Genomic DNA, 18,834 nt, shown 5'->3' with positions numbered 1-18,834 from the left:
AAGCAGCTATCCCCAATGATCTCCATCTGGAATTTGATGAAGAGATAAGTGATATAGTACGTCTGAATCTCAAACCCTTTAGGCATTGCAGAAAGATACCATGGTCGATGGTATCAAATGCTGCTGAGAAACCTAAAGGCACCAGTGGGGATTCATTACCCCGAATGGTGCTCAATGAAAGATCATTCACTAAGGTGGTATTGTGATCTGAACTCTGTATCCTGCTCTGAAGCCACTTTGGAATTAGGCTGAGAAGTATGTATCATCCAAGATTACCTGGAGTTGGAAAAAACTGTCTTCCCAATCACCCTGCCCAAAAAAGGGAAGATTTGATACTCTTCTGTAGCATCAAATCCAGGGAGTTCAGAAAGGGCTTTTTTTGCACTACAGCTTTTTTTAAACAAGGTGAAAACTTCTTTTCTTGAGAGATATGTTAATAATATATTATAATTAAGATCTAACTGAATCTCTTCATAGCATGACCAACCAAGAAAGATGGGGATCAAGAGGACAAGATAGATAGATAGATAGATAGATAAAGAGAGAGGGGGGGAGTAATTCTGCCCTTTCCCTAGTGCTGAGGCCTCAAGTTAAATATTGTGCATTTTGCAATCTCATCATCTGCATCCTTCACATTCTTACACAAGTCTGAGCATCTTTTTGAAGCTGTCAACACAAAACCCAGTGCAATCACAACTGATATGAAAAAATGGCTTTCCGATTTACTATGACCTTGTAATTTTAAATAAATGATGTTCTCTTAACCAGTGGTCTCTGCCTTTCTTTTTCAGCATTGGCTTGAGCCCAACAAAGCTATCTGCAAGCAAATGAAATGTAAGTGTTTAAAATCCATTTTATAATCTGGTGTAATATTTTAAAATGCCACAGCTTCATATACGGCAGCATGTTTCCAGCCTTGTCTTACAAAACAGTGGTGGTTCTTCCTCCTTGTAGATTACTTTTAAATTAAAGTTTCAGAGTTGCTTAAAGTTCAGCTTTTCATGCCCGGATGAAAACTAACAACATTTTCGCTCCACCCTAGTGCTCAGTATCCAATCTCTGGCATGTGATACTTACAGACTCATCCTGAATTGAAGAAATTGGATATACATTACCATTTATGAGGATTATTTACTGGCATATGTTTTTTTCATAGCTGGTTAAAGGCACAATTTCACAGATCCCCAGGTTTTATCTGGCACTTATTTGAGGTGCTTATCACATTGTATATGGAATGCTATTTTACTACACCATTGTATGCAATGGGTCTTGAACTTCCATGGCTTTGGTATCCACAGGGGTTCTGAAACTAAACCCTAGCACATATCAAAGGACTCACTATTACTGAAAGCAGAACTTTTATTATATTTTGCCTAGATATTATGGCAGATATAATGGAGCCCCAGTGGCGCACTGGGTTAACCCACTGAGCTGCTGAACTTAATGACCAAAAGGTTGGCAGTTCAAATCTAGGGAGCAGGGTGAGTTCCCACTATTAGTCCCAGCTTCTGCCAACCTAGCAGTTTGAAAACATGCAAATGTGAGTAGATGAATAGGTACCGCTCCGGCGGGAAGATAATGGCACTCCATGCAGTCATGCCGGCCACATGACCTTGGAGACATCTACGCACAAGGACGGCTCTTCGGCTTAGAAAGAGCACCAACCCCAGAGTCGGACACGACTAGATTTAACATCAGGGGAAAACCTTTACCCTTTTATTATGGCAGTAAATAATTCATAAACCATCCACCCACTTTTGCTTCCTCACTTCTTGTTTTCTATCTTCATCTGAGGCTAAAGAGTTTTGAAACAAGTGCTTTTCTATTTGTTTGTTATGCTATATAGACTTAGATTGTTAATTTTGTTTGTTCATTGTTTCCAGATGTTTTCTCTACATTCTTCATTGTCATGTTGCTCTGTATAGAGCTCTTCTAAAAGATTACTGCTCAAAGGATCCTTTGGGCAGGGCATCCTTCTAAAACTGTCTCATCATTTTTCTGCTCCTCATTCGAGAAGCAGAGATAGGAAAGTGTGTTGATATGGGAAGGTCAGCATGTATGGAAGTTGATTTGTTTACTTGAGGAAATTTGTGTTGGAAGTCTTACTTAGCTCTTAACAACATTGTTTAAAAATATAGCTTTAAATGTGAAGTGGCTAAGTGAAATTAATTCTGATTTTGTTCTGAATCATCTTTTTCTATTTGGTGGTATGTTTATTGGACATAGAGGGATGTAACCTTGCATGCTGGATTCTCTGTAGTTGACAGTTTGTATGTGACTCAGAGGGAGCTTTTGCTTCTGCTTTTCCTTTTTCCCCTGAATACTGTTGTGCATAAGCCAGAGAGTTATTAGCATCCCTTTAAAGATGCTGAACTGAGTGCAAAGCATGGTGTGTAAAATCCTTTTAAATGATTATGATGATGAATCCAGTTTAGTAAAAAGAATTGTGCCTCAGATGACAGGAAAGCTTGACAAAGCCTTGGGCTCTCGGATATACCAGCTGGGTCTTGTCTGGCATATAAAAGGCCATTCTGAAAGGGAAGACTCATGCCTACAATAAACTTGATTATTCATGCCCCCGTTTGCATGCGGACACTTTTATAAATAGGACGTTTTCTCATCCTCCTGTTACACATTTTGCTTTCTGTGCTTTGAGTGAGTGCTAGACTGTTGCATGGTATGTAAGTATGTAGTCAAAGGACCCAGTGGTGTTCCCCCTCCCCAATGAGCCACTAATATAAATATTCATTTCATCATTTGATACTGACCTGCATACGCACGCACGCACACACACACACACACACGCCTTCACCCTGGCCTTTGTTTGTTTTGGAAGACATAGTGCCACAAGAAAAAATTGAAGATGATATCCAGTGCTACTAATCTGTAGCATAGAAGTAGTGTATGGACTTCTGGAACTCAGCAGAGGACTGCATCCTGTTCTCCACAATATTATGAGATTTTGTACAGATTTTGCATTAGACGGGCAGTCTTGAGTTAAAAACATCTGACTTACCTACAACTCCTAGTTACAAATGGGGGTGAGACAACAGGAAGCAAGAAGAAATCTACTCCTAGGAAGGGAACTTCTTTATTTTAACATTAGTTCCAGTGGACTTTAGGGCATAGTATATGATTTTACTCTGTTTCAAAGTGGACATGCCCTGATTTGAGAATATAATTTTTCAAGGCTATCAGCACTATGTTTTTCTCTAGTTTCAGGCTTGGGTTTACATAAAACCAGCCAGCCTGCAGCTAATATGCTGAAACAATATGTTACTATAATTTGTGAAATGGCCCTAACTTAAAACTTCAGGATATATATATATATATATATATATATATATATATATATATAGGTAGCTCCTTAAATATTTTGTTTGTCTTTTTATGCAGTCTGTGTATTCTGTATCCTTTATTGTTCAGCCCTAACATCAAATTTATCAGAGCTTTCCCCCTGCAGAAATGTATTTTACATAATAAAGAGGTAGACAAGTTAAGCTTTTAGTTTCTGTTCAGTGTGCTACTGTTCAGTGCTCAACCACATCTAAATTTCTGATAGTATTGTTTGAAAAATACTACTGTATTATGTTCGGTGGAACAAAAATGAATTTAGGGATGGCAGAACAATTTAAATGGAGCCATCATATTAGTGGCTGGCAGGTTGCATAGTGTGAGTTGAAAAAAAAGTATAACTACAGAGAAGAAAAAGGAAACAGGTCTTCACTTGCTGTAAATGAGAAGTCAAGTCTTTGATTTTGAATTGCCCTTACATGAAATATGACCATTTGCTGGAGCCGTGCTACCAATGGTCTCCTTTGCTTTGTTATTCCCTGCATAGTCCATTGTAGGTAATCCTTGAAGTGGATGTCTTCATCATTATCTCCTGGTGATAGAAAATAGGGTCAAGAATAGGGCTCCACAGTCACCTTCGTATCCTTCTCCAAGACACCACACTTAGAAGGCTATCATACTTGGGCAACAAGGAATCACCTAAATAAATAAGAAAAGAAAGAAAAAAGATACTAGCAAGCATAAATTGGATTTGTTTTGAAGACTAAGCATATGAAGAGAAATTGAAACATATTGTTGGTCTTCAACACTTACTATCACGCAGCTTGCTTTATTGTTTGGAAGTTGAAGTCCACCAACATCTGGAGGGACACACTTTTTTCATTTTCTGATTTTCTTCTTAATTATACTTTATTTTTTAGATAGAAAATAACTTCCAGGATATTATGCCTTCTTTGAAAAGGTCGAGGGAGAATTTGTCTGTAGCTTTTTAGGATATGCTTGCTTTAGGCATCCACCTGTGCAGTTGTAAGATCTTCCACCAGGTTACCCATGGGATGTTCTTCATTAGCAAGTGCTTCAGGCACAGTTGCTCTGCAAAACATGACACTATTTCTTCTCTGGGACCCTTATTGCTATTTTACATGTTAGTGTTACTTGATTTTGCATGCTCTTTTTTTGATTTGCTGTAATCAACAAGGGAGTTAAGTATTTTCTGCACACTGAATCCCTGCACACAACACTTGTCTTTAACTCTGCATATTAATGGCATCAATAAGAAAATTAAATGTGAGGAACAAGATGCAAACATGATATGAGGGAATGAAGGGACAAGAATTAAAATTCAATTTGAAGAGATAGACATATAGGGAAAATATATCCCCCATTGTTAAAGAGTGTATGGAGTAGCAATAGCAAAAAATTCAAGTAGATGCTGAGCCAGAAAAATGTGTTTTTGCATACATGTACTATGACAACCATATGTTAAACATAAATAAAGCTGCTAGCACAAGATGTTCATCAGAATATAATCTGATGTAATTACACAGAGCATGGAGGAAGAGTATTATGTATTAAAATCCTTTTGATTATCCCAAAACCAGTGGGTTGGTCAAATGGGCCAGTTATATATTGGTTCTTGTTCCTATTGGTTCTTGATGTTTGATGTTTTACCATCCTTGTCAGAGGCTTCTCTCATGTCCATGCATGGGAGCTGGAGCTGACAAAGGGAGCTCATCCACTCTCCCCAGATTTGAACCGCCGACCTGTTGGTCGGCAGTCCTGCCGGCACAAGGGTTTAACCCATTGTGCCACCAGGGGCTCCATTATATTATATTATATCAAATATATATCAATTATATTATTGAATTATCAAATACAGTAGAGTCTTAGTTATCCCACCTAAACGGACTGGCAGAATGTTGGATAAGTGAAAATGTTGGATAATAAGGAGCGATTAAGGAAAAGTTTATTAAACATCAAATTACATTATGTTTTTCCAAATTAAGCACCAAAACATCATGTTTTACAACAAATCGACAGACAAAGCAGTTCAATACACAGTAACATTATGTTGCAATTATTGTATTTACGAATTTAGCACCAAAACATGGCGATGTATTGAAAACATTGACTACAAAAACATTGGCTACTAACAAATCGACTACAAATAAAGATAGAATTGCATTAAATGAACTTACAGTAACAACATTGTCGGAAATTAAATCAGTTAAAAGTTCAGTCCTTGCTGCTTAGAGAAACAGCTGTGGATCCGGCGGGAGGCAGACTGTGTTGGATAATCCAGAATGTTGGCTAAGCGAATGTTGGATAAGTGAGACTCTACTGTAATTCAATATAACAATGTAAAATATAGTTGAGATACTGTTTCTCCATTTTTTGTTGCACAGTTACTCAGATAACTGGTAGCAGAATTGTTATGGCTCCACACATACAGTAATACATATATGAAAGTGTGTGAGTGCATATTCATGCATATGTGTATCAATTTCCTTAATTAACTCCAAGACTTGGGCCCCAAAAGGCTCATTCCTTTCTTGTATATAGAAAGGAAATTCCTAAGTCAGTATTGATATTGCACAGGTTTATTTAACATACTAGAAACTAGAAAAACACTTGGTGCTTTCCTAGTATATACAATAGGCCATCCATTTTTACTGGATTCATAGAAGCAGGACCCCCACTAAGAATCTCCATGTCCTCTAATGCTACTCTGTGGTCACCTTCTGGGGTTCTCTCAGGCATTTCTAGACAAACCTAGAGAGAAAATATTGAGCAGATCCCAAGATAATCTAATCTCAAAAAGTTAAACTTCCATATGTGGAGGGTCAGCTGTATACAAGCTCTAATTTAAATAATTACTGGTCAAAGTAACGGAAGCAGGGGGGAAATTCTAGGACACACATGTCAAATGCAAGGCCTGTGAGTCTAATCTGGTCTACCATGCCACTTTATGCCGCCCACAAGGCTTTCAATTTCAGGTCAACATAGTTACATTTGTACAGTCTTACAATTGCAACTGGCCCTTTAATGGCAACCATAGGGCTGATTTGGCCCTTGGTGAAAATAACCATACATTAAGCTGCTTGTAAGGCCTGAATACCCTAAAGTCCCCAGATCCTATCTGATATTAGAAATTAAGCAGGGTCAACCCTGGTTAGTACTTGGATGGGAGACAGCCTATGCGCATCAAGTGCTGTGGCTATATTCATGGAGAAGGGAGCAGCAAAAACACCTCTTTGTATTGCTCGCCTAAGAAAACCCTATGAAACTGATGGTGTTGCTATAAGTCAACAGCAACCTGAAGGTAGATATCATCCCTCTAGCACAGTGGTTCTCAACCTGTGGGTCCCTAGGTGTTTTGGCCTAAAACTCCCAGAAATCCCAGCCAGTTTACCAACTTTTAGGATTTCTGGGAGTTGAAGGCTAAAACATCTGGGAACCCACAGGTTGGGAACCACTGCTCTTGCTCCTTGTAAAGTCAAGACATTCTTCATTGGGGAAGAACATTTTTGAAGGCACTCTACATGATTCCTATACCCCTAGAATGTAAGAGATGCTGAGAAAAAGCAGAGTGTTGGTATGCAATATTCAATGCTTTTTAGTGTGTACATGTGTACACAGATTGTTGGTCAATACCGAGGTACAATTGTATGTAATATCTAAACATATGTATGCAGTCAATATTCACTGTGTACAACATATGCCAGACGTTGACCAGAGAACCACAAGGGAGAATCTAGAGTTCTCCGGAGAAGTGTTATTTCTAGGAATTTCTGGGTCCAGCATGGTCACCGTCCACCAGAAAATTGTAATCAAATTGGCAAAATTCAAACCTGCAAATATAGAGGGCTGATGGAATTGCATTATGCAATATAATTATATAATTACAATTAACATACTGTGTCTGGTGAAGCGAACGGAAGTCTTGCTGTGTCTGTGCCTTTAGGAGATTATGTTTACTATAAAACAGAGGTGTTTAAAATGCACACGGATGTCTGTATTTTCATTTGTTAGGTGTTGAAGGCTATGTTGACATGTTGACACGTTCCAGACAATATAGTCGGAAGGCGATAAAATGCCCATGGCATATTACTAGTCCTGGGGTGGTGATATCATTAATCTATCCACTTTTCTCCTCACACTTTGTCAGGTGCAATGATGTGCTTTACAACAAAACTACAATCACCTTAGACAGATAGTGATTTTTCACTGACGACTACGATCTGGCTTTTGAAACTATTGCAATTCATAGGCATCTTTCTATACATTTTAATTGAGTTAGTGTTTGGTTGAAGATCAATTAACATGAATATTCAAATCCTAGATACCCTTGCCCAAAGAAAACAAGCTGTCATATTCCTATATTTAATGACCTATATTTAGAAAGACAGATAAAAATTCATACTGCAGTGTCAAATGTTCTTAATTCAGTCACTTATTGCCTTTGCTCTATTTCTATGTTTACTGCTTGATTTTTCTCTGCTTCTTTTCTTTGAATTATTTTTCTTAAGTCCACTATTCCTGTCAGACATGCTTTTTACTATTTGTCTGGTATTCTCCTTCATGACTTGGTATTGCCTCTGAAGGTGTGTGTTTATTTCTATCAAAGTTCATGTGAAAATAAAAACTGGTTAGTTCTAAAGGTATCCGTCATCACTAAAAGCCATGTTTACAAAATATAAAGCTGAGAATTTTGTAAAATACAGCCCAAACACTTTAAAAATTAATTGCATGTAATGGTTGTGTTTGACTGATCCACATTATTCATGTTCTTCATGTTTGATAGAAATGTTCACAATTCTCTCTTCTTTTTTTTTTTTTAAAAAAAAAGCCTCTTTCTGCCATATATTTAGGAGGATCAGGTTGTGTCTATACTGCTCATGAATCCAGGGCTAATCCAGAGCAAAAGTTATCTGGACTGACCCCAGAGGTGGTCATCGAAGCCGCCATGGCAGCAGGTTGAGGTTTATATAGTCCTGCCAGGTTGACATGACATTGGACCTGCTGGACTGTTTCTTCATCTTCTGTGTCACTGTCGCTGCTCCTAGATGGCTGCAGAGACACCCATGCAACAAGGAAGGAGAGGACTGATCTCCCACCTCTACAGCCAGCTGAAAGCAGCACATGGGCACAATCTGCCCCCCCCCCCCCTTTCCCATCTGTGATGAACCCTGGGAAATGTTGATAGTGGTGCACCATGAGGGCATTGGTCCAGTCCAAATCAGACCTGATCCAGCTTTTCACACTGCCCTGAAGCTGTGGGATACTCTAGAGCAGGGGTCCCCAAACTAAGGCCCGGGGGCCGGATGCGGCCCATCGAAGCCATTTATCCGGCCCCCATGGCACAAGGGCAGAAGGGGGTTGGGCTAAATGACCCAAGGGTCTCTTCTTCTCTTAAAGCTATTATTATTATTATTATTATTATTATTTATTAGAAACATAACAAGATGAGTCCACAGCAGACACTCAGCTGGTTGTTGTATTGGATCATACGTCGGACACCTCCCAAGTGTCTAGGACTGTGTGATGTATCGGCGAATAACGCGTGCAGATCCCAGTAAGGTGGCCTTCTGTAGCTGGCAGATGGTAATTTTGTTAGCGCCGATTGTGTTTAAGTGCAGGTCAAGGTCTTGAGGCACTGCACCCAGTGTGCCGATCACCACTGGGACCACCTTGACTGGCTTGTGCCAGAGTCTTTGTAATTCAATCTTTAAATCCTCATATTGTGTCAGCTTTTCCAGTTGTTTCTCCTCAATCCTGCTGTCCCCTGGGATTGCAGTATCGACAATCCATACTTTGTTTTTTAACACAATTGTGAGGTCAGGTGTATTGTGTTCCAAAACCCTGTATTATTATTATTATTATTATTATTATTATTATTATTATTATTATTATTATTAACATTGAGGCTGGGTGGCCATCTGTCAAGGGTGCTGTGCTTGTGCTTTCAGTGCATAAAGGCAGAAGGGGATTGGACTCAATGGCCCAAGGGGTCTCTTCCAACCCTCTTTATTGTTGTTGTTGTTGTTGTTGTTGTTGTTATTCATTATTATTATTGCTCGGTGGCCAACTATAGTCCGGCCCTCCAACGGTCCGAAGGATTGTGAACTGGCCCCCTGTTTAAAAAGTTTGGGGACCCCTGCTCTAGAGTTTCTAGCAAATTCCAGAGGTTTCCCTCAAGTTTTACTGTAGTGGGCCAAAACTGGATTAACTCAGGCCCAATCTGACAGTGTTGTCATACACTTGAGTTTCAGAATGCAGATTAACGGCATTTAACTAGTTTATGTGGTAGTGTAGACTCATATAATCCAGTTCAATGCAGTTCAAAGTGCATTATATGGCAGTGTATATGGGGCCTCACTTTAACCCATGATACTCATTGGAAGTTGAGGAATGTTGTAAAGACTGCCAAGAACCAATTCAGGATGAGTCCAAGTTTTAATCCCCATGTAAACGAATCTCCATCCTGTAGAACTCTTTGTCTGCCTTCCAAGTCTCATGAAATCCATATATCTCATGAGATTTGGCCGCCCTCTTGTGGCTTGAATTCATGCAACTGCCACCTCATAGGACATCACTCTTTCCACAACTTCGTTCTTTTCATTAGGGGTATTGATAAAACTGCTGACAGCACAACTGTGGACAGCAAGCTCAGCATGAATGTATGTAACCCATACATGCAAAACAAGCAACAGTGTCCCTATGATGAGAGTCTGGATGCTCTGTCCCAGTGGTTCTCAACCTGTGAGTCCCCAGATATCTTAGCCTTCAACTCCCAGAAATCCTAACAGCTGGGGTTTCTGGGAGTTGTAGAACTACAGCATTCCATTGTGCCTGATAGATAATTGGGCCTGTAGCTACATGTGGAAGCAACTTAGAAGCCCAATGATGTCAAGCACCCCTGTGGCTTCTCTCAGAGCGGAGACATTGATTTCACTGGACTGTCCTTGCCCTGCCTACACACATATTTATTTCCTGGTAGAGGATGTGGAGCCTACTTAAAAATGTATTTACAAATATTGCACATTGCCGCTTCATTTTAACCACTCAAACCATCCCAGGTGACAGTCTTGTAGATAATACAGTAGAGTCTCACTAATCCAAGCCTCGCTTATCCAAGCCTCTGGATAATCCAAGCCATTTTTGTAGTCAATGTTTCCAATATATCATGATATTTTGGTGCTAAATTCGTAAATACAGTAATTACAACATAACATTACTGCGTATTGAACTACTTTTTCTGTCAAATTTGTTGTCTAACATGAAGTTTTGGTGCTTAATTTGTAAAATCATAACCTAATTTGATGTTTAATAGGCTTTTCCTTGATCAGTCCTTATAATCCAAGATATTTGCTTATCCAAGCTTCTGCCGGCCCATTTAGCTTGGATTAGTGAGACTCTACTGTATGTCTCTTTAGCTATTTACTTAAAAATAAGTACTACTGTATTCCACGGGGCCTACTCCCAGGAAAGTATGCATTACATTTCAGGCTAACATAATACAATTATCTAGTTTAGATTGGTTGTATCTTACTTATGCTTTGTACTTTCTTGTCATGCATTATACCTGCTTTTTATTTACCTTTTCTGTTTTTAATTTGGTGCACTGCATCTCATAATCTATTTGGGGGGGGGGGGGGTTGGGAAAGTTTCCTACAGTGACAGATAAGTCATGTTTTGTATAGTTGTTCTCATGATTTTTCTTTTTAATGTTTCAGCTCATCCACCATACACCATGTGCTTTAGAGTGAAATTCTACCCACACGAGCCAATGAAGATTAAAGAAGAGCTCACCAGGTATAGTTTCTCTGTCACTTCATTTAGTTGATGCCTTCAGATCATAGCTGTGTCATTATACTAATCATTTGCAGTTTTGCTCCCTTTGATTTAGTACACATTTTTAGAAATTTTTTGGCGTTTAAGGGAGAGCATAGAGGTATCTATATTAAGCACCACAAGGTGAGCCACTGTTGTGTTAGATGCTTGGATTGCTTTCCTTTTTTTCTAGAACAAATCAAGTTTTGGGTGGTTTAATATGCATGGCTGGGTATGTGTCTCCTTGTGAGCAATTGGCCTCCTGCATCGAATTCAATGATACTCTGGGTAAATGTGATTAAGACTGCACTATGCAGTTAAATGGAGATTCAAAATGAATCTTTGATATTGTCTGGGATTGGGCTGGAGAAAAAGAAAGGAATAAATCACTCCTTTCTGCATGCAGACCAGCACACCCAAATTCTGCTGCAAGCCTGGCAATTATTGGCATTCCAAAACCCTGCTTTTAATTAATCGATTATTTTTTCACCAAAAATTTCAATGTTCATCCATGGTGTTTAAAGCATGGATATCATTTACAAATAAAGGTCACTACAATAAAATTACTAAATAAGTTTTGACATAAAAATATGTAAACAAACAGTTAAAGTACATGTTATTTATTTTATAATGTGTGTGTGGTGCCTTTCGGAGCAAACTCTTCCAAGAGAACTCTCATCAAAACAAAATAAATATGGTGCCATCACATCCTTTAGTAGTCCCTGATGCTACCAGTCTTTGATTTCTATGTTACATAAAATTCCCCTTCATGTTTAGTTTGAAAAATTGCAATTGGGGTGGGGAGGAGAGGAAGTAAGATTTACATTGGGGATTTTTAATACATTCTACACTTAGATTACCATTTGAAGAAAAGCAGAGAGCATGTCTTTCTTATGCTAGTAATAATTTTGCCATTTTAAATCCAAAGTGAATGATATTTCATTTACATTATCAGTATATATTTTTGGAAGATTTCATAAAGTTTAAATGAACATCCTTATTTGACAGGATGTCTGATAAATTTTCCATTGCTTTCAAGGGAGATTAACCCTATGTTTTTTATTTCTTCACCAAATTACTGTGAAAAATTCTGCATAGAATTGCTGATGGTATTTAATTTCTTTTGAAGGGTCACACAAAGGTTTAGAGAGGAAGTTGGGAAAGTAATGCATTTTAAATATCTGTAAACTTGAAATCCTAGGTCAGAGTTTCAGCAGGTTACTTTGTCTATTATCCTTTGAACTGTTCTTTGGCCTAAATCCAATTATTACTCCCAAGTAGAGTAAGCCAATTAAGTCAATGACCAAATGGGAGGTCAATAATTATGTACGCCATTTTTTAATCAGAAGGTCCTATCTAGTTCAGCTAGTAACTGGGCCTTTAAACCGAAATATATGTATAATCATTTAGTTAAATCCAAATTAAGTAGCAAATTTATTTACAGTATTTATTCCTCACCTGATGGGGACTCAGAGCGGCTTACAGAACACACATACAGCAAACATTCAATGCAGATTATACAATTAACAAGGACAGACAGCACAAACAGAGGTAAAGGCAGTTTTTCCTATATTATTTCTGGCATCTTGGAGGCTGTGCTTGATTCTGGCCACAGGGGGTGCTGTCACTCCATCGTCCATGGCAAGGAACTTTCCTCCGACCAGTGTCCGTAAAGGCGCCTTTATTACCTCCCCGCTAAAAGCGATACCTATTTATCTACTCACATTTCTGCTTTCGACCTACTAGGTGGACAGGTGAGCTGGGGCTAACGGTGAGTGCTCACCACTAACCTCGGCAAAAACTGCAGAACTTTCGATCGGCAGGATTTTTCTGCAGCACAACAGTTTAGCCTGCTGTGCTAAGCCCAGCAAAGGAATTATTTCTGTATTAGTTTTGTCTCAGGTTAGCTAAAGATGCTGCTCCTTAATGTACTAGCCTACTTCCTCTCTTCACAAAGGATTTACTGGAGGCCCTTCCACACAGCCATATAACCCAGAATATCAAGGCAGAAAATCCCACAATATCTGCTTTGAACTGGATTATCTGAGTCCACACTGCCATATAACCCAGTTCAAAACAGAAAATGTGGGATTTTGTTCAGCTCTGTGGAAGGGGCCTGACACTCTGTTTTTTACTTGACTTACAGCTCAAGTATGGGCTCAAATAAGCAAAACCTGTATACAAACACTTCTTAAGCATTTTTCTTTCAACTAAGGAATTGGGTCTAAATCTAGTTGTGAGTCCCAACTAGCATACACACATTGAATGAATGGGATTTATGCAACTCACTAACCAACACTCCCTTGATTTAACAGGTCTGCTTTAGTTGGGACTCGCAAAAGATGTAACTTTGAGTCGTGGTGAAATATCTTACTGTTGAATATTCTTAAACCTTGCTTGTTACAAATGGGTGATGCTTGCTCATTCCTAGCTGTTCAAATGATTTGTAAATGAAAATGTGGCATATTATTGTTGGTTCAAAGAAATAACTCAGCACTCTCTCTTGAGAGGAAGCACTATACATTATTTTTGTCAAGGGCATTGCTATTTCAAATCATTCCTCCCTGGAAAAGAAATTACTTTGACATCCCCAGAGAGAGGCTCCATCAAAAGCACGTTTGCTTGTTTTGACAGCACACTGTGCCTTGCAATTTTCTCTGTTTGCTGACTGTGTCAATTAAGTATTTTCCTGTATGGAATGTAAAGCGCTTTTAGAGAGAACTGAGTTGTATTGTTAAACATCTGGAGAGACAGTGATGGCAAAGTTGAAAAAACAAAACGGGAGAGTAAGCACATCACCTAAACTTTGTATTCTTTTCTGGTAAAACTGTGCAATACTGGTAGTCAAACATTAAAACGTGCAAGGCATTTCCCTGCACTGGTCTCCTGTGTTTGGGGAAACAAACATATTAGGCTAGAAATTTGTTATTTTGTACTTATCTTTAAAGTGGCAACAAATCATTATTATAACATTTATTCTTCAACATAAATGCATTTACTTAGCCTTCAAACCATCATCATGGGTATAGCGTGTATATGTTTTTTGTAGAATTAAGTGTAGTTAAGAGCATGATTGTTAAAAAGAAACACACACACACACACATATTACAGCACATTATGAAAGCCATTATTCCCAAAGCAGGCAGCCCTCAAGGTTTTTAATTGTTTGATATGAGTGGGTGCTTTTAATGTATATGTTTATTTTGTTGGATGTATGTTCATGTGTATGTATGTTCACGCCATCAATTGTAAGATGCACACTAACTTCAGTACCACCAACAGAAAAAAGGCACTCACAATTCTAAGATACATTCCCATTTTTAGAGATATTTATATGGGAAAAACTGTATTTTAGGCTTGAGGAGATACAGTGATTCAGACTTTGTCCAAAACTTTATCATTGAAAATGAACATAGGTCTGGAAGCCAATCTGAAACAGGCAACATTAAAAACGTAGGCCTCTTTTACACTGCCACATAATCTAGATTATCAAAGCAAATAATCCACATTATCTGCTTTGAAGTGGATTATACGAGTCTACACCGCCATATAATATGGTTCAAAGCAGATTATCTGGATTTTATATGGCAGTGTAGAAGGGGCCTTAATGTCACCTGTATCAGTTCTTCTCTAAAAACCTTTCTGTATTATTTGATACACATCCTTTAAGTCAGCTCTTGAAAACACCAGTTTATGGTGGCAGGACATCTAATATATCTGTAAAAAAAAGCAAAAAGCAAAAGAATTGTGTGACAGGTTTTGAGATGGATATGTCAAATGCCTCTCCATGGTATCGGTATCAGCTCAAAACAGAATGAACACCATTTCTCAGATTTGCTCTTGAGCTTGCTATTATTCCCAGGGTAGTGCAAACTGATTTACACAGCTAGAAAGTGTTATCAAAAGTTACAGGACTTTTAGTGAAGTGCCCTAAAGCGATTATATTTCAGAGTCTTTTAGCACATTGTCATTATGGATTGAGGATTTTTGAATCAGTTCAGTACAATGGAACAAAAATTCTCTCTTGAGAACCACCAATACACAAGTTGTAAATTTTTAAAAGGACTTTCATGAATTGTGATTAGCCAAAAATTGCTCCAGGTAGATGTCCAAAAAAGGACCACTACAAATTAGGGCCATAATCAAGAAGCTTTCAGTATTGGACTTGAGACTCTCCCTTCATAACCAAAAAAAAAAAAAAAATGGAACTGAAAAAAGGACTAGAATTCTGTTTCAGGACTGACAGCTGGTTAGGTAAAGGTTTCCCATGACGTTAAGTCCAGTCATGTCTGACTCTGGGGGTTGGCGCTCATCTCCATTTCTAAGCCGAAGAGCCGGAGTTGTCCGTAGACACCTCCAAGGTCATGTGGCCGGCATGACTGCATGGAGCGCCGTAACCTTCCCACCGGAGCGGTACCTATTGATCTACTCACATTGGCATGTTTTCGAACTGCTAGGTTGGCAGAAGACAACTGGTTACTGTGGGATAAATGAGATTTTTTTTTTTACTTTCCCCTGTCAGGTTGCAACTCCACTCAGTTTCAAAAGATGTTTGCTATGGTACCTTCAGTGACATATAATCCACATTATCTTCTTTGAACTGGGTTATTTGAGGCCCCTTCCACACACCTGTATAAAATCCAGATTGAACTGGCTTATATGATAGTGTGGACTCAGATACCCCAGTTAAAAGCAGATATTGTGGATTATCTGTCTTGATATTCTGGGTTATATGGCTGTGTGGAAGGGTCTTCAGGTCCCTTCCATACAGCTGTATAAAATACACATTGAACTGGATTATATGACAGTGTGGACTCAGATAACCCAGTCTGAAGCAGATATTATGGATTATCTGCCTTGATATTCTGGGGTCCCTTCCACACAGCCGAATAAAATCCCACACTATCAGCTTTGAACTGGGATATATGGCAATGTGGACTCAGATAACCCAGTTCAAAGCAGATCTTGTGTGTTATTCTGCCTTGATATTTTGGGTTATATGGCTGTGTGGAAGGGCCCTATATGAGCCCCCTTCTACACTGCCATATAATCCCAGTTCAAAGCAGATGATCTGGATTTTATACAGCTGTGTAGAAGGGACCTTGTGACACGGGTGACTTCTGTTTGGGAATTAAAAGTCCAGATGTTCCTTTTCTGGATCAAAAAGATTAAACAGTTTTGGATCCTAGAAGAAGGACTGTAAATGTCTGTTATATGTGATGCAAGGCTGCCTATATATTTCCCTTGAAGAAAAGATAGGAGAAAGGTTGTCTACTCACTGCCCCTTCCCTTCCAAAATCATCCGCTCCCCAAACATTTTTCCACTTGCAGAGGAAAAGGTACAGCAATAATAGGAGTTATTTTGAATAGGAAACTGTAAGAAGCAGAAAGTTTAAATTGCAGTTTTATCCACTAGTCAAGATTATAGCTGCCTGTAACTGATAAAACCGATTTTTTTTCCTCCCTAGCTCTCTATGAGAGACCCATTGTTAGTGTGCAGTTTGACTTTAACAAAATGGAGTCCAGGGGGAACATTTGTTATCTTTCATCGTGAATGTATTAGTATTTTGACATAAATACAGAGCAGACTTCCATTTAAATAGCTATCACAGAACTGCTTGTTTACATAGAGGGAAAACACATAATGGCATTATTGAGAGACTTAAATTAAATATTTAATAAGTGTTAACTGTAATAAGTAATATACTTATTTGTATGCTCTTTTCTTCTTGGAGGACGACCTGGTAGGTTGAGAAGATATAATAAGTATCATAATGAACAATACTTCTTGACAGGTTTGTTAATGTGGCTAAGTTCTTTTCTTCACTGCCTCTGAATTTCAACATTGTGATACCAGCGTGATCTACAGTAATAACATTAGAATAAAATGAAATAGGTATAGAAATCTAAGTAATTGTTTTTTCTATAACATGCAGGTACCTTTTATATCTACAAATCAAAAGAGATATTTTCCATGGCCGTTTGCTGTGCGCATTTTCAGATGCAGCCTACTTGGGTGCATGCATTGTCCAAGGTAAGTGATATGAACAGCAACACGACACCTTATTTCAGGATCTTGGTCAGGAGTATTATATAGTATTAAAAGCCTTTTGAATATTTTTGTAAAATCAGTTTGTTTGGATGTGTGTAAAGTCAACCAAATCAGTAGCACTTAACTATGTGCACATGTCCCACTGATATTAGTTAACTTTGCCTGGATCTACACTGCCATATAATGCAGTTCCAAAAGGCTCAGCCTTGGATTTGCTCAAACATAATTAAGCAGGTAGCTGAAACAGTAGAGTGAGTCTACATTGACAATACAATGCGGTTTCAAACATTATATGGCAGTGTAGATGGGGGCTAAGTGATCAGCCAAAAGATTGTATATATCTCATACCACCAATCCTAGAAACTCACATTGTGAATGTTAATAAACTCAAGATACAACACAATATAATACAATGGAACCACAGTTAAAAATCAGCGGATCCTTGCATATAAAGTCCATCTTGGACTGTGTACATATTTATAAGCAAGGAAACACAACTGTTTACTTCTGTACATCTGTGCTTGAGAAGCAAAAGTTTAAGAGGCCTAGGAATTTAGAAAGTCCTTGCTTGATATTGGGAAGCCATGAACTTTAGTGTCAAATGACTCTGCAAGGGAGAGTGTTACCAGGGCACCAAAATCGAAAAGGTCCTTTTCCCGGTGAACAACTATTTAACCTTTGAAGGCAGTGATTTTCAGAACAGGGCTTCACGGGTCACCTTAATGTACAGCTGTATATGTGGGAAGAGGGCACATAGTCCTTCATCAACATTTACAGAAAGACACCACATCATTAAAGATTGATTTGTTTAGAGAATTTGTGCATTACTTCGTCCAATAAATCCTCAAGCCAAAGCACTAACAGTAGAAATAAATCAATAACTAGAAATATGATCCTTTTAGTAACTCTCCAAGAGCCAGAAGTTGTATCTTTTAGTAGTGGAATCTTAGGTGATCTTCCTCTTGTCTGTTTTTATTTGCATCTACACAGCTGAGCTTGGTGACTATGATCCTGATGACCACATGGACAATTATGTCAGTGATTTTAGGATTTTCCCCAAACAGTCTCCCAAGCTGGAAAGAAAAATAGCAGAAATACACAGAAATGAATTCAGGTAAAACTACTATGTTTTTTAAAAATATTATTCTTGAACTATTATTGCTCAGTTTCTATTTCTTCAGGAGATTATATTGTCCCTTAGGCTTGTATCTTAAACATGTGTAAGATACATATGCCTTTTGTCCAAGAGTCAGAAGTTGAAAGTTGTTTATGATGTATTTTTCAAAAAGTAAACTGGCATACAAGGTAGTTTGCTATCAATAACTGACCTGTAGAGTCCACTATTTTATTATATGATTCCGCATGACTCATTGCTATGGCCATAATTCAATAGAGATTTAGTGTACTCAAGCTCATTGCTTTCAACAGGATCAAGCACATCTGTTTCTATACAAGTTCTGTGCCCCCTTCCACACAGCTGAATAAAATCCACCTTATCATCTTTGAACTGGAATATATGGCAGTGTGGACTCAGATATCCCAGTTCAAAGCAGATATTGTGGGATTTTCAGCCTTAATATTCTGGTTTATATGGCTTTGTGGAAGGGCCCTGAGTCTTTATATTAAGCACAACTGTTAAACAGGAAAGAGATTTT

The 18,834-nt window shown here is 38.4% G+C and overlaps 1 protein-coding gene across 2 annotated transcripts in view; it reads left to right on the top strand.

Moving 5' to 3' along the window:
* The window catches only part of frmd3 (FERM domain containing 3), a 143,202-nt gene that overhangs the window by 83,817 nt on the left and 40,551 nt on the right, over window positions 1-18,834 (top strand). For both annotated transcript variants that reach the window (XM_062972020.1, XM_008103259.3), the window contains exons 3-6: window positions 792-834; window positions 11,031-11,109; window positions 17,064-17,161; window positions 18,170-18,293. In XM_062972020.1, the coding sequence (XP_062828090.1) occupies window positions 792-834; window positions 11,031-11,109; window positions 17,064-17,161; window positions 18,170-18,293 (344 nt within the window). The remainder of the gene's footprint in view (window positions 1-791; window positions 835-11,030; window positions 11,110-17,063; window positions 17,162-18,169; window positions 18,294-18,834) is intronic.

This window comes from Anolis carolinensis, chromosome 2, assembly GCF_035594765.1.
Source record: "Anolis carolinensis isolate JA03-04 chromosome 2, rAnoCar3.1.pri, whole genome shotgun sequence".
Taxonomy (NCBI): Eukaryota; Metazoa; Chordata; class Lepidosauria; order Squamata; family Dactyloidae; genus Anolis; species Anolis carolinensis.
This window is presented reverse-complemented; position numbering and strand designations above follow the sequence as displayed.